The sequence below is a fragment of the Corvus hawaiiensis genome, chromosome 1 (assembly GCF_020740725.1).
Source record: "Corvus hawaiiensis isolate bCorHaw1 chromosome 1, bCorHaw1.pri.cur, whole genome shotgun sequence".
In the NCBI taxonomy this organism is placed as follows: Eukaryota; Metazoa; Chordata; class Aves; order Passeriformes; family Corvidae; genus Corvus; species Corvus hawaiiensis.
Genome location: NC_063213.1, coordinates 57,863,458 through 57,878,068, shown reverse-complemented (window position 1 = coordinate 57,878,068; position 14,611 = coordinate 57,863,458). Strand labels below are relative to the sequence as shown.

The 14,611-nt window shown below is 38.5% G+C and overlaps 2 protein-coding genes across 11 annotated transcripts in view; one reads left to right on the top strand and one right to left on the bottom strand.

The window, feature by feature from the left end:
- Window positions 1-14,611, top strand: part of LOC125327083 (metalloreductase STEAP2) — an 81,404-nt gene that overhangs the window by 46,814 nt on the left and 19,979 nt on the right. For 7 of the 10 annotated variants that reach the window (XM_048306027.1, XM_048306046.1, XM_048306035.1 and 4 more), the window contains 4 exons: window positions 64-140; window positions 1,191-1,385; window positions 2,368-2,454; window positions 4,224-4,328. In XM_048306027.1, the coding sequence (XP_048161984.1) occupies window positions 64-140; window positions 1,191-1,385; window positions 2,368-2,454; window positions 4,224-4,328 (464 nt within the window). Of the gene's footprint in view, window positions 1-63; window positions 141-1,190; window positions 1,386-2,367; window positions 2,455-4,223; window positions 4,329-6,938; window positions 8,583-14,611 lie in introns of those variants that run through there. The other 3 variants (XM_048306054.1, XM_048306209.1, XM_048306086.1) reach the window with 2 other exon arrangements.
- FAM237B (family with sequence similarity 237 member B) lies at window positions 10,564-14,548 on the bottom strand. The gene is made up of 3 exons (XM_048306223.1): window positions 14,209-14,548; window positions 11,885-12,281; window positions 10,564-11,181 (listed from the first exon to the last, which is right to left on the bottom strand). The coding sequence occupies exons 2-3, from the start codon at window positions 12,264-12,266 to the stop codon at window positions 11,156-11,158; spliced, it is 408 nt and encodes a 135-aa protein (XP_048162180.1). The 5' UTR covers window positions 12,267-12,281; window positions 14,209-14,548; the 3' UTR covers window positions 10,564-11,155.

The window sequence follows — 14,611 nt, the reverse complement described above, 5'->3', positions numbered from 1 at the left end:
TTCTTTTAGAATATTATATTTTAAGATAAATTCATCATACTGATGTGATTAATATTCTTTTAGGTTTTGAAAATTTACCTGGCTTATCTACTAAGGATTTTGTTACACTTGCTATAATACAACGTTATATTGACTTTAAAGTGAGTATAGTTCAAGCAAATATTACTACTGTACCTGCATTCCCAAAAATAGCAAGTATATCTCAGAACACAACAAACAAATAATCCTTCAAAATCTGTCCCCTCTGTCACAAGTCACCTATAATTTCACATAGTGAAAGCCAGTATTCACCAGCAAAAGAAACAATCCCACCTCCAACATTGCCTCAATCCCCAGGTTCTTGCTTCATACTGCTACAAATGCTTGTGACCATGCAGAAAATAAGACTAGAAACTAATGCTAGATAAAAATAACGCAGGAAAAAATAGTTCTAACTGTTTGCCAGATCAAGACAGGAATGTGCCAGGAGTAAGAAATTGGGGAAGGACTGGAGAGTAGGACTGTGTCCTTGCCCAGTAAGGTCAGTTTAGGGGGACACTATTAAAAAGGACATGAAAAACACATTCTTATTAAGGTTCTTCTGTGCTTTCCTATCTTTATCCCCACATGCAGTATCCAACCATCCATCCATCCGTCCGTTTGTTCATTCTGTGTAAAGTTAAAAATGGTGTGCCTATAGGAAACTAGAGCAGGGTAACAAGCTTTGTGAGAGCTGTCCTGCTCAAAAGATGCCTTAGTTTATGATAATTTTATCCTTAGGAACAAACTCAGAGAGAGCTTGCAGTGTTCAGGAAATCGCAAGACTCAGTGTTTGGTTTATAATTCCAGCTTCTGTTGATGGCTCATGTTGCAGTTTGCTCTAATAATGTCTGCAATTTGAGATTTTAAGTAGTAGGCAGTAGGACTCAACACTTTGCTTTTGTAATTTGGTATCTTGGAGCTATCTCTATTTCTTCTGACTTGCTGTAGTTATCAGCATTCTTGTTACTCTTTGGAATCAAGTTTGGGCTCGAGAAGGCTTAGGGAGGCTTATCAAGAATGAATTTGGCACAGTATTAGTGCAGTCTAACCTTGCATAAAAATTCTGGGAATTCAAACAGTAAAGAGAGAGATGGTTTATATTATTTTGGATAATTGGAACTGAAAAATGAGATAAATATCAAGTACTGTGGTGTATGTTTCACACACAGGTTGGAGAGGTTTGGAGTGAAATATGTGCAGAAATAAAAGAAGAATTCAGGCCTGTTACGTCAGATGAGAGAACCTTGAAAGCTATTTCAAAGGTGTCAGAAGGTATTGGAAGAACAGTTGTTGCTCTGCAGATTGAAGTGCTTAAGATTCAACAGGAACAGAAAATCCAAGAGGAGGAAAAAACATATAAAGAAGTAAGACAAGGAGTATTTAAATAAGGAGAGCCCACCTAAGCTTTTTTGTCCATTTATGTGCAGATTTTCTTATTATATAATGTTGAGAATCCTGTGTGTGTACACCGCTTGAAAATGTTTTAATCTGTCTCAGCAGCAAAATTTTAACTTTAAATTAAATTAGAATAACCTCAGTCCTCCCAGCTTGTATAATTTCCACAGTATTTAGAGAGCAACATGAAAAAATGAAGCAGTGTCATTGGCGATGAGTCAGCAATGGGCTAACAAGAAATGATCATTATGTTACTAGAGTTGCACCTGTGTTCGTCTGTAGCAGATAACAGTACAAAGTACCTATTACAAGTACACCCGCTTCTTAAATGAAATATAAGTCTCTATTATAAGCTCCCTTGCTGAATATTCACAAAGCTTTATTACTTCAGAAAGTAGGGCTTTGCACTTCCCAGCATGCTGAGAATGGGAAGGTATAGACATTTTCCAGCTTTGGTTATAAGGCAAACATTTGGTGGTTTTGCTCATCTGTTGTCTCACCCTCTCCTGCTTTCTGAAAAATAAGATCAATTGGTCCAGTTGTCTGAAATCTCATGCTAGTGTTTTGGGGATTGTCCTGCATTATGATGACTGCACTTTTGTCACCTGAACTGATTCTATCTCTTTTATTCAACATTTGAGAGTAAAAATATACAGAAAGTATTCCTGAAAGAGCTGGGCCTTGTCCAACATATGTTTTGGAAGAGAGGGAAATTAGTTTGCACAAAGTAACCTCTCTTTGTTTTTTAAGGGCAGTGCATAAGTGAATGTTTTAAAGGGCAAGTACTTTATTAGAACATTATTATCCAGTCTCAGGTGAGAGGGATGAGCTAAGGTAGTCAAAGAGGTGTGTGTAGGTGAACATTCTTTTCAAACAGCACAAGCAATGAAATCAGAAGAGATCAGGAGAACAGGATTTTGTTGCATCCTGTAAGTCTCATTTACGTTACAGATCCAAGCTACCCATCCACAGAGAGAATTGATAAATAAATCTTGGGAAAATGTCATGACTCAGACATCAAACTATGAGGCATTGAAGGTAAGAAACCTGATGGAGCAAAAAATTTACATTCATGATGTATTTATAATAATTTTGAAGTTCCAAACACATTTCTTAATGAATTATGTGGATATTCAAGTAGAAGTGATCATAAATTTTTTATTCACACAGACATAGAAGAAGTAACCATAAGATGTATTGGAAAAGTTATACAATCTTTGATTCTTCTGACTACAATCACAAATTGGATATCAACATTGTCACTTGCAGTTGAGGGGTGGATTTATATATACGTATTTCTTATGAAACTGTTGAAACTACAAGTCTCTTCATTTTTACTTTTATTTTTTCTAATTCTTCACTCTCTTTTTTTAGTACAGCAAAATCTTTCAAGATGGGAAATATTTTAGGATGAAAGCAGTTTCTTCTAGCAATATTTGCGCTTTCCCAGAAGAACATAAGAATATTAGAGTCCTGGTTTGGCAACCAGATTAAGTTGGAAAATGAATGAAATCAGACTTAGAAAAACTTTGGTAGCTAAATTTAATTTTTCTTCATTTCCCAAAGGAGTTGCAAAGGAGAACAATTTTCTTTCTATGCAAGCACCTCCCTGGCCTATGGAAAGATGTATGCTAGAATTAGAAATGAAAAAGGGCCAGAAAAAAGATCTGAAGAACTAGAGACTCACTAGTTTTAACTGAGTCCCTGGAAAGCAGTTTTAGGCACATGAAGGAGAAGGAGATTGGTATAGACTATCATGGATTTACCAATGACAAATCACACCTTGCCAACATAGTTGCCTTCTGTGATAAAATTATTTGTCCTGGAGAAAAAGGAAGGTGGATGCCTATTGCCTTGGCTTTGGCAAGGTTTTCAGCACCGTCCTGTGTAGCATTCTTGTAGTTAAAATGGGGATAGATTACATACAGGTGGACTACAAGCTGTGGGAAAAACTGGCTGGACTAATGGGCTCTAAAGGACAGTGGTCAGTGACTAAAATCTAACTAGTGGTCAGTTTTGAATGATATTCCTCAGAGTTAGTTACAGGGTTGATAATATAGTGTTGATTTAACATTTTCATTCGTGATTTGGATATTGAATCAGTATCCATCCTCATCAGGTTCAAGGTGTGAATGCCCCATCCCTGGAAGTGTTAAAGGCCAGGCTGGATGGGGCTCTGAGCAACCTGTTCTGGTGTCCCTGCCTATGGCATGGGAGTTGCAACTAGATAAACTTTAAGGTCCCTTCCAACCCAAACCATTCCGTGATTCTGTAATTCTATGACGCTGAGCTGGAGGAAGCAATCCACATGCTGGGATGTAGGGTTCCTGTTCAGAAACTGGACAGATGGGCTGACCAAAAGCTCATAAAGCTCAGGGAAAAAAACGGTGAAGTCATTCATCCGGGTTGTATTGAGATTGAGTTGTGATGCCGCCGTACAGCTGGGGCTGCCTGGAGAGGTGGCTGTGTGCTCTGCGTGGGGTGAAAGCAGATCGTGAGGCAGCACTGTGCTCTTGTGGCCATGGAGGCTCACAGCACCCAGGGCTGCATTGCACAGAGTACAGCCTGCAGGTCACAGCCAGCAGGGATTCCCTTCCCGCTCTTGCAATGCCATGTCCGTTTATTCTGTTTTAGGGTTATCAGTACAAGAAAGAGTCAAAAACCAGGGGAAGGGTACTTACAATTAAAGGCAAATAGAATTATAACCTCATTTATTTTGTCATTTTGTTTGTATGTTTTCAAACTAGTGCAAATGACACAATTAATGCACATTAAAACAATCTTGCCTTTTTTCTTACTGTCTTTAGAAAGCAAAAAGGCTTCAGAAAATATCAATAGAGGCTTCCGGATCTAAAGCAAATGTTCAAAATGGACCAGTCCATTCTACTGATATTAAAAAACTCCGTACAACAGTAAGTAATCCTTAATGACACTGTTTTATTTTCATTAATAGGTAAGCAGTATGGGGTTTATTCTGGCTCTATACGTGCTGCTGCTTATGCTTTCTTTAATGTTATATTGACAAGTCCAAGTACATAAGAAAGAATCTGTATCTTCTGCAAATCGCCACTTCCCATTCTGACATATCCTTAGACAAGCAGTTGGCCAGAATGAGATTCAGATCTGCAAATTACTCTGAAAAAGTGTGGGCAAGATGATTCCTATGCTATGTGACATGTAGCTCTTGTGAGAGAGCTGTTCATGAAACCTTGCTGAGGTCAAGACCTCCTCCTTTCATTGTCGGGTACATCTGTGCAATCTTTGATACATCTGTAGAGGTGTCCTTTATCAGTAACATGTCCCTGACTGTCTGCAGATAAGCCACTTGTTGTATCTGTAGAAAACATTTTTTCTCATTTCTATCAGTTAATTGACGTGTGAGAAAATAAAAAGCCTTTGTTAAGATCTAATTCACACCTAACAGCATATTTAGATGTTGAGTTATGACAAGACACGGGGGAATCCTCAGTCTAGCCAATAACTGGTTTTGTGCTACCTAGGTTATTTCTGTGTAAGTGTCACAGCTGAGGAGGATTTTAGGGGGATAGTTTCTTGTTGCTTGTTGTAAGTTACTCCTACATGTGAGGAAAAACGAAAAAGGATGAACATGAGGTGCTGTTTTCAAACTTGTATGAGGGCAAGAGATTCTATTATCATGGGCTCCCTGGCATGAATGAATAATGATAACTAAGGTGGCTGTAACTTGAAAAAGAGAAGATGAAGTTCATGTTTGATGTGATGGAGAAGCAAGGAGCTTAATATGAAGCAAGGGGATTGTCTCAGAGTGCTGGACTAAAATTTTTCTCTCATTTTCTTAAACTTCAGAAAGATATGGAGGAAAACATCTGTGAATGCAAGATGAAGTGGGTTGGAAAAATTATTTAGGTACTTGCATAAACAACAGTGAGACTGTTAAACAGCAATATTTTGCAGAAAGTATCTGAAAAATTTTGATATAAACATGAGTAATCTGGAAATTGTTAGTGAAGAGAAACATACTGTTAGATTTTATTTTAAAGGCTTGAATCTCAAGCCAAGAATGTTCATATCTTGGAGGGAGAGGATTTAACAAGAAAGTAGCTTCTTGGTTCTATAATCAATATTTCAATAACTGTAGATAAAAACAAGGAAAAGGTTAGTCCATTTTGCAGAAAAGGTGTATTGAGAAAACAAGTGTTTTAGCAACATCATATAAAATTCCTTGGGTACACTGCTTAGGAGTATTACAAATGACAGATACGGCTGGAAATTTTTTTAATGCAACCATCTTCCTCCTCTCTGCCAAACACCCTGTACTAGTTTGAAAACAAACCAGTGGGAGGCACCAAGTGAGAATAACAATTTAATAGGGAAATTAAAGAAAAGGAAAAAATAAAACACTGGTTCAAACTGACAGAGTCAAGATACAACCTGACACCCTGTTAGTCGGGGTGGTGGTAGCAGTCAGGTAGAATGGTGGCTGCAGTCCTCCTGAAGAGGTGATCCTGTAGTAAAAGGGTCTGCTCTTCCTCAGGTCCAGTGGTGGCTGTGTAGCTCCTGTACTCTGGAAATCCAGTGGAAAGGGTTGTCTCTGGTGTTCAGAGTCCCAGATTGTATCCACTATGGGATGCTTGGTTCCTCCCTCTGGGTGGAGCCTCTCACAATGGGGTAATGAGTCATGAGGCCAAGTGTTGATGAGGCTCATTAACAGAAGATAGTCCGGAGGGAGTTATCTCTGAGTCACGCGGCAGGACAATGATGGGCAATTAACAGAAAGATAGTCTGGGGGGAGGAGGCAAGGAAACACTGCCCCACCTGATTGCAACAGCTCATGAGGATGGTAATAGAATACACTGCAACCCAGGACACACCCTTAGCAGGAAGAGATGAAAATTAAGCTAAAATTGTTGTTGCTTAGTCAAGGTCAAGTAGTCAAACATGTGAACCACATGCACTCAAGGAGTTGCATTTTTTTTCAGTAGGTCATGATTAGAAGACAGAGCTGTCACTCAGGGATATTTATGCCAAGACTCCAACCTATTCAGTATAAAGAGTAGTAATGAATCTGGAAAGGGTATGTGTCTTTCAGTCTTGGAGATTTTTTGGAGCAGTAGTTCTATGCAATTGCATTCTGAGAGAAAGAAGGCCTGTTCCTTTTTTTTATTTGAAGTAGTAAGTAATAATGTATAGGGAGGTTGCAAACTGTGGCTGATATTCTATTCAAATCCAAATAACATTGTACAGCAAACTTCTATTGGAATAAAGGCTTGATTTTCTTTTTTTCCATTCATAAGATCAGACATGAAGGCAGAAAAGCAGAGCACATAAAAGTACCAGCTGAAAAAACACTCTCTCCTTTCTTTTATATTGATGGGAACAAATTGTGAATTTAGTATAAGAGATAGTTTTAGTAACCCTCAGAAACCTCAGCAGATGTCTCCACCAACTGAATAATATTTTCAAAAGGCAGTTCATTATTCACATCTCATCTCATTTGCAAGACTAGCATGAAAGTCAAGCAATGTATTTATTTTGTATTTCAGGTCGGACCTGGTCGCTTAGTAACTGTGGAAAGTACACCTCGTCAGTACAGTGGAGGGCCACTGGCTGTTGCAGACCATGCTCCTAGAAAGGCTGCTGTTTCTAAAGGAGCCTTAAAAAAGATCAAAAGAGATAAAACATTGGACTCAGTCAAGAAAAAATCAGTACCTGTAGAATAAATGCTGTTCCAAAGAGTGCTGTATTAATATGTAGTTACCTATATGTAGATACAAGATAAATGTTTTTAATGAGTTGATAAATTGCTTAGAATATCATAAGAGTAAAATTATATTTTTCCTTAATTAATATAATGTGGGGATGTTTTATTAATAAAGTCCCCTGTAGAGTATGGTACAAAGATATGTTAGTCTAGTAACTTTGTGTGCTAATATCCACTGTCAGCAGTCCACTATTTGCATTTCCATCTCTTGCTGACGCATTCCATACATTGCAGTTTAAGCATCTCATTGAGCAGGGTGATAAATTTTCACATAAACACTTTCAATTCTTCGTTTTCCTGGATACCATACCCACATGGTTTTTGTCCAAATCCATTTTGTTTCTTGAATTGCCACTTTTAGCATCAGGACTTCTGACATCTCAGTTTTCATCTAAACACTCACTAAGAAGCTTGTTTGTGCCAACAGTTTCTCCCTGCCTGTTGGAGAGACATGCTGGAATGTCCTGCTCCATTTGGGTTGCTCACAGCTCTTTAACTGATCTTACTAATCTAATTAATGGTTGGGCTTTTATTCCTATTGTCTCCAAAAAGAATTCATCTTCTTCCACCCTGGCACCTCTAGAATACCTATACAAACTGGTGAGCAGCAGACCTTTTTGCAGATGACTCCATTTCTGAGCAGTTTTCTTTTTTAATTTGGGCCATGCCAGAAATTGCTGTTACAATAGAGCAAGATTCCCTGAGGATCTTCATTTTAAAACCAGTTGCTATCCAGTGTTATGGCATAAATTTCTGTGACATCACAAGCTTTTATGCTGTGACATACAAACTGGCACTTAGTCTGTCATTTTGGCCTGTAAGCAACATCTTCAGAGGAGCACAAACTTTTGCTATTTTAACTGCCAGCTGGAAAAAAAGAAAATAAATTTAAGCTAGCATATTCCAACTCCTTTTTTTTGCTTCATGGAAGAGGTAATAGGTGTGTGTATAAGCATGTCATAAAAATTTGTTTGTCTCTATAACAAGATATAGCAGTGGTGGCACTAAAAATAAAGGCAAATGGCTTTGTTTAAAAATTGACTACTTAAATTCTATAAAAAGAAAAACTCTAAGAAAATAATGAAATAAATAAAACATGTATGCAAAATGGTATTTGAAGTTTAGAAAAATCTCAGCATGTGTTTTCCAAAGATCAGAAGGATTTTCTTACGGGCAGGTCTGTTAAACCCTTGTTGAGTAAGAAAGTTGTCTAGTACTTAAAGCTAAAAAATTAAATTGAGCTATGCTAATTTAATTTTTTATGCTGACCATTTGCTGACTGATAATTTTTAACTATAATCTAGTTTCATTATACATTTTCCCAAAATTATCTGTATAAAGTTTGTTCTATTAAACTAGCCTGTATGTATTTCTTGCCTGCCTGCAAGAAAGGTTAGCTAAGGTATATAAAGATTCTCTAACTGAACTCCTCTGTGTCAAGTAAAGTCTTGCTCAGTTTTTTGTGGTTATATTTTTCTGACAGCTCTGCAGCAGACTTGCTGCTTTATTGCTGGTTTAGAGAATGTATGGTGTGTTGTCTTTTCACAATTAAAACCAAACAAAACAAATTTTACTAGGAGGCCAAAGCCTGTGACATTTTGAGGGTTTTTTACATGCTTGCACTTACGTGAATGTGTGGGTGACTCATTACTACTGGCAGCAAGGCAAAGACCCATTAAAAAAAAATGTAGAGGATTATATGTCCTTCCAATTTCTGAGCAAAGGTTACAGCAATACACTGTAGCCAAGGTATGGATAAAGAACTTCTAACTGGAAATCAGTTTTGCTTATGCAAAAACTTTAAATCAGGCACAAAGTGAGCCCCATGGCATTTCTTCCCAAATTGTATTGCGTCTGCTACAGACACCGTGACTGCAAATGAGCAGCTGCAAATGCAAATGCTCTTGTTAATTGAGTATTAATATTAATTAATAATGACTGGAGAATGAAGGAGACAGAATTTTCCCAAATACATACATTTATTCTTCATAAATCAGCACTAACACAAGGCTCACAGCAGCACAAACAACATTTGATTTTGCCAGACAGCCACGGAACATAGTTTGGCTGTTGCAGGGGGGAACATACAACACCCAAGAAACTGGGCTTGATGTCCCTGCTGTAAGCCAAGGATGGAAACAGAGGGAGTGCTGGTGGAAGAAAGGATCATCCCATTCACTGTTAATCCCTGCTGTTGACATCCCAGGAGTAGTCAGCTGTGCCTTTCCACAGCTTTCATAGATGTACACTAGAGTGTGTCTGCCTGGAATTAGTTTTGCTGCTGCTGTGTTCATTGGGTTCACAATTAGCTGCCCCTTTGCCAGACACCGCAGGGTGACTGTAGCAATTGATTGTTCAAACATTCTGCAGCCAATTATGGTAATGCTAGGCACTTTTGTGTCTTACAGAAAACTAATTAAAACAAAGGCTTACTGCCTGAAGAAGGATGAAGCTTTTAAAACTGCATAGGATACGTTGCTCTGGCATTCAATTAAAAGCTCACTAATAGCAGAAACAATCCCTTTAAAATGTTATTATACTTTGACACTTCTGTAGGTAATCAGTGTAGGTGAACAAGGGGCATTTGTTTATGTGATTTATGCCAGTTACATTTGTTACAAATGCAATCCAGTACACAGCTTTATAAACTGGATATTGCTGGGGCAGGTTAGGTGATGGCTCTCAAACTGCTGCTCATCATAATGTATCAATTCCTGAAGTTGTTGTGCTTGGGTGTGTAATAACTCCATTTGCTCAAAAATACTATTTCTATCAGGAACTTAAAGTGATGTTCATGAGTCAGAAAAACCTGTCACTACTTCTGTACCCTCTCCAGAATACTGTAGGAGACATATAGGAGATGCAGTTGAATATTGTGTTTACCTAAATGAACGTTTATAAATTTGTGAGACTTGTTGGATATTTTACAAACGATATATGAGCTAGGCATTATGTGGGATGGAGTTCTTGTTACTTATGAAGGTTTCTATGCTGTTACAGCATAAGTACTATTTCCTAAAATAATTAAAACCACCTGGAATCTCATAAAAGGCTAAAACACAACAGGGACTGAACAAGCTGCATTGCCCAAGGAGTAAAGCAGAGAATAGTCAGTATTTCTCAGGCTTTTTATACTCAGAAGAATTGCTTTAAGTAGGCAGTTAATCTCCCTGAATTATTTTATCCATTCTCAATGGTTTATACTGAGAGCAGTAGCCGAGTCAGTCTGTCCCTCTTTTGAACCACTTGGTGCCTGGGTCCCATCTCAGCTGCGATGCTGCCTGCAATGACAGGGATGGACTGCATCTCCTTATCTGGAGTCTTGATTAAAGCGCTGTTCTTAATGTCACATAACATGTCAAATAACATGTTAATGGACAAGAAAACTACTGCTATTCAGACCTTGCTGCTTAGAAAAATACTTTAATTAATCCATAGACTAAGCAATGATAAAATACAAAGTTTAGACTGCACAGGACATTACAATGAGCATAATCCTTCCCTTTAGCTTAATGCCCCACCTCTTTTTTTTTTTTGCAATTCTTAAAATAAAGAGCATGTGCAAGACAATGTATAAAATGCATTTGTTTACATTTTCTCTGTTACATAATGTATAAAAATATATTGGGGTTTCCATCAAAATTAACTTTCAAAAAGAGAATTATTGGAAAAAACAAGATTCTACAAAAATATGACACATCCAGACTTTAAAGTTTATATGGGAGAACAAAGGTGTCAACTCAAAATACAAAAGCATTCACACGTGCAGTGAGGAAAAGGCAAGCTTGGTAGACTGCAAGACAGGAAAGCAAAAGTGGTAGTGTGGGGATTTGTATACTTATCAGTTTAGGAGTGATTAATTACTTTATACAAAAAGAAGATAAAAAAAAGATTGAACCATGCCACAGGATTTGTCCAAGCATCTACAATATATGTTGTGATTTTGTGCTCCTTCATTTTGATGTTGCCTTAAGTATCTTCATTTCCTCCCCTTTTGGCCTAAAATGGATTGGTGAAAGCAGACCCTGCAAGATTATGAAAGACAGGTAGTTATTGTTCAAGCAATATGTTAGAAATGCTATGATTAAATAATCTTCATTTTCAATTCTGAAAACCTGAGTCATCTGACAGGGTACATCAGAAAAAAGTCTGCTGCTGAGGAGGAAGGGGGACAACAGATCTAGGACTGATTAGTAAGATGTAAAGTAACCTACATGATCTCAGTTCATACTCACCCCAATCATGATGACCAGAATCTGTCACTGTTTAGTGATTCACAGTGACCATGACATCACATTATATGTCAGTAGTTTTAGTAGGAAGAATAGGGCTCAAACTGTCAGGGATTTGAGCTTCCCTTCTACAGAGCAATGACTACCCAAAGCTGAGGCTGAACTCCTAATGCCAGGAAACTTTTTAGTATTGTAATTACTTTATTAATGTACTGTCATTTATACGCACACAGCAATAAACAGAGAATGCAGCATCCATTTCCACACACTCCCACATGCATACCCAGCCTTTTTTACACTTCATTAAATATTGAAATGTAGTACCCTAACAATTTGTGACTCGTGTATTGTGAAAGTAGCTACCATTGAAAGATGCAAATGGGTTTGACAAGTAGAGACAGAAAATTGTAAATTAGTATATTGAGTTGTCTAAGCAATCAAGGATGAGGATGGAGCATTGGTTCAGTTTAATGTTAGTACCATATCATGTAGTTACCTTCTGAAGTTCTGTGTGAGTATGTGGAAGAGTATTTGGGAGATGTTAATTGTCTTCTGCCCATTCCATGGGATCTTGAGAGCACACAGTCTACATACATATCCCAGAAGTTCTGGGCTAAGTCATTGAAGAGTTCATTGTGCTTGGGCTTAGGGGATTCCTTTAGGAACATCATGAAGTCCCAGAGAGCAATGACTGTATCTGCTACCTTGAGTTTCTTCATTTCCACCAGCCCTTGGGACGATACCTGCCAGCACTGATGGTCAATCTCACGCAGGCTTGGAGGAGTTTCTTGTTGATACTCTAGATTGGCATAAACCAAATTCACTATCAATATACAGCCCAGCTGAAGAGACCACCATCGTTTCCATACAAATTCCATCCTTCAAGAAGATACCTGAAAAGAAGTGTATAAAATCCCAGTGATTCTGATGTTATGTAGTTCATTGCCACATAACTCTTGTGGGTACCCCAAGAGATGATTTATACAGGTATTCAGAAAAATAAATGCAATAAATACCAGTGAACCCTAATGCTGGAAGTTAGGTTTGCACCTAGAAATTGTTAATGACATTTAGAACATGAAAACCTGAAGCAAAAGGTTTGAAGTGACCATAGCCTATGTTAGAACTGCTCCTTTAGACCAAGACTTCTTCCCTTAAACTCCTGTGCTTGGATTGTCAGCAAAATCAGGTTAATAGCAGATGCTTAAAGAGTCCTAGTCGAATGCTATTTTAAATTACTGCAAACAAGTAACAGTTATAAACAGGCAGTCTTTCATGGAAAGTCCAACTCAGAAAGATGGTAATGAAGGAATGGTAAACCAGACCATAAACTGTATTAGGTGAGTGTAGGCATGTTACGAACTCATTCAGTAGCTGTTGCAAGACTGGAAGAGGGCAAATTCTTTTCTGGCTTATATTAGAAAATTAGGTAAGATTTTGGCATTATTATATCTAGTATGTATGCAAAACACACAAACTATCTGGAGAATTAGAGATGCAAAGAGCAATAACACAGGAGGCATAAGGAGAACTTCAAATGCTACAGAATATGTATTCTTTACTACACACAGATTCCCCCTGGGAAAAATGCAGTCTCCTTATCATGTGTATTCCATATCCTTGAATCAAGTTTAGACAGAACAGCACTAAAACACCTGATAATTTTTTTTATCAGTCCTTCCTATCAAGATAAAGTGCAGTGGAACAGGAGAATAAACATAAAGAGGAAACCAATCAAACAAAAAAGACAAACATAGGAAGAAGTCTGAAGAAGACAGTCAAAACTCTCAGACAGTGCCCCTTATTTTGGTATCCTAAATCAATTCCATTTTAAATAGTTGGTGCCATGCTTATTCCCTCCAATTTCCAATTCAGAGTGTAAAATACAATTGCAAAAATTATGTGAGGTTTTGTACAGAAAAAAAGGCAACATTTTGGGCAGCTGTGCAAATTTTACTGGAAATTTGGCCAGAATTGCAAGTGTGCTCTTCAACTGAAAATATCTCTGGGCACTGTCGATATGAAAAGTTAGTCTGTGATGTCTTCAGAGTGCCAACACACTGATGTTCTTTCTGCAACTCCTAGGATGCAATTAAAGAGAGAATAACCCATAGACGATAATAACATTTATGTGGAATGTCTGTAAGAATACAGAATTGGGGTGACACCATGGAGTTCACAGTGACACCAAATTGGGTCAGGAAGCAAGACAGCTTGAAATAGGCCTTCTTGCTGCAGCCTCAGGGTTCTGGGATGATTTTTAGTTTGAGTGTGTAATCACACTGCTGCAGCCACCTGAGGTCCTTAGTCATGTATTCCTTTACTTCAGCTTCAGAACCCAAGGAACTGAGCCAGACAGATACCCTCCAACCTAGCTCCTTCCTAAAACCTGGGCCAGGTAGATTTCAGCAGGCAGCAGAATTACCTGCCTCAGCACCCTGAGAGCTGATCAACATACATTAGTTCCTCTTCTTTGTGTTCTTAGAAAACTGGTTCCAGCAAACAAGTAGGGATGGAAATGCTTCTCTTCTCACTTCTACTTCACTATGCACCAGCATTCAGAGGAAGGACACACTGGCAATTTACTACAAAGTAGGAAAACAGCAGCCAGGAAACCACCAACATTTTGAGTTGTTTTGGTTTCATGTTTTAATCCAGCTAAAAACTGAAATGCTAAAGGTCCATTTGAACACCACAAACAGGAGCAGAGACCACAACAAACCTCAGAGACTTTGAGCAAGTAACTCTCACTATTCAGTACAAGAGAGGTGAATTTCACAAAGGCAGTAACTAAAGAGCCACAGCAGAAGCTGTACTTACAGTATTTAAGCGAGGAGATGGAAAACAGTAGCCTTGAAAAACAGAAGTCAGCCACTTGGGGAAAAAGAAAGACATTCATGAGAGGGCTGCAAGTGCCTGGAAACTGCTGGGTGCTCCGAGGATGCTGAGGTTACAGTGCACAGGGACAACTCTGCCACTGGCAAAGAAGAAGCAGCAGCAGCAGCAGCAGCAGCTGAACTCAGGTGGGTGGAAGGGTGAAGGGAGCTGTGGCTGTGGTAGCCCCACCTCTTTCTGCAGCAGCACCCAGTGTCAGCCCAGGCTGGGCTGGGGCCTCACCTGGAGACTGCCTTCCGGGCATGGGAGGTGTCTCGGCTCGGGGGGCAGAGGGCTGTCAGAAAGAGGAAAACACAATGGATAGCAAATCATTCTCCTAATCAGGAAC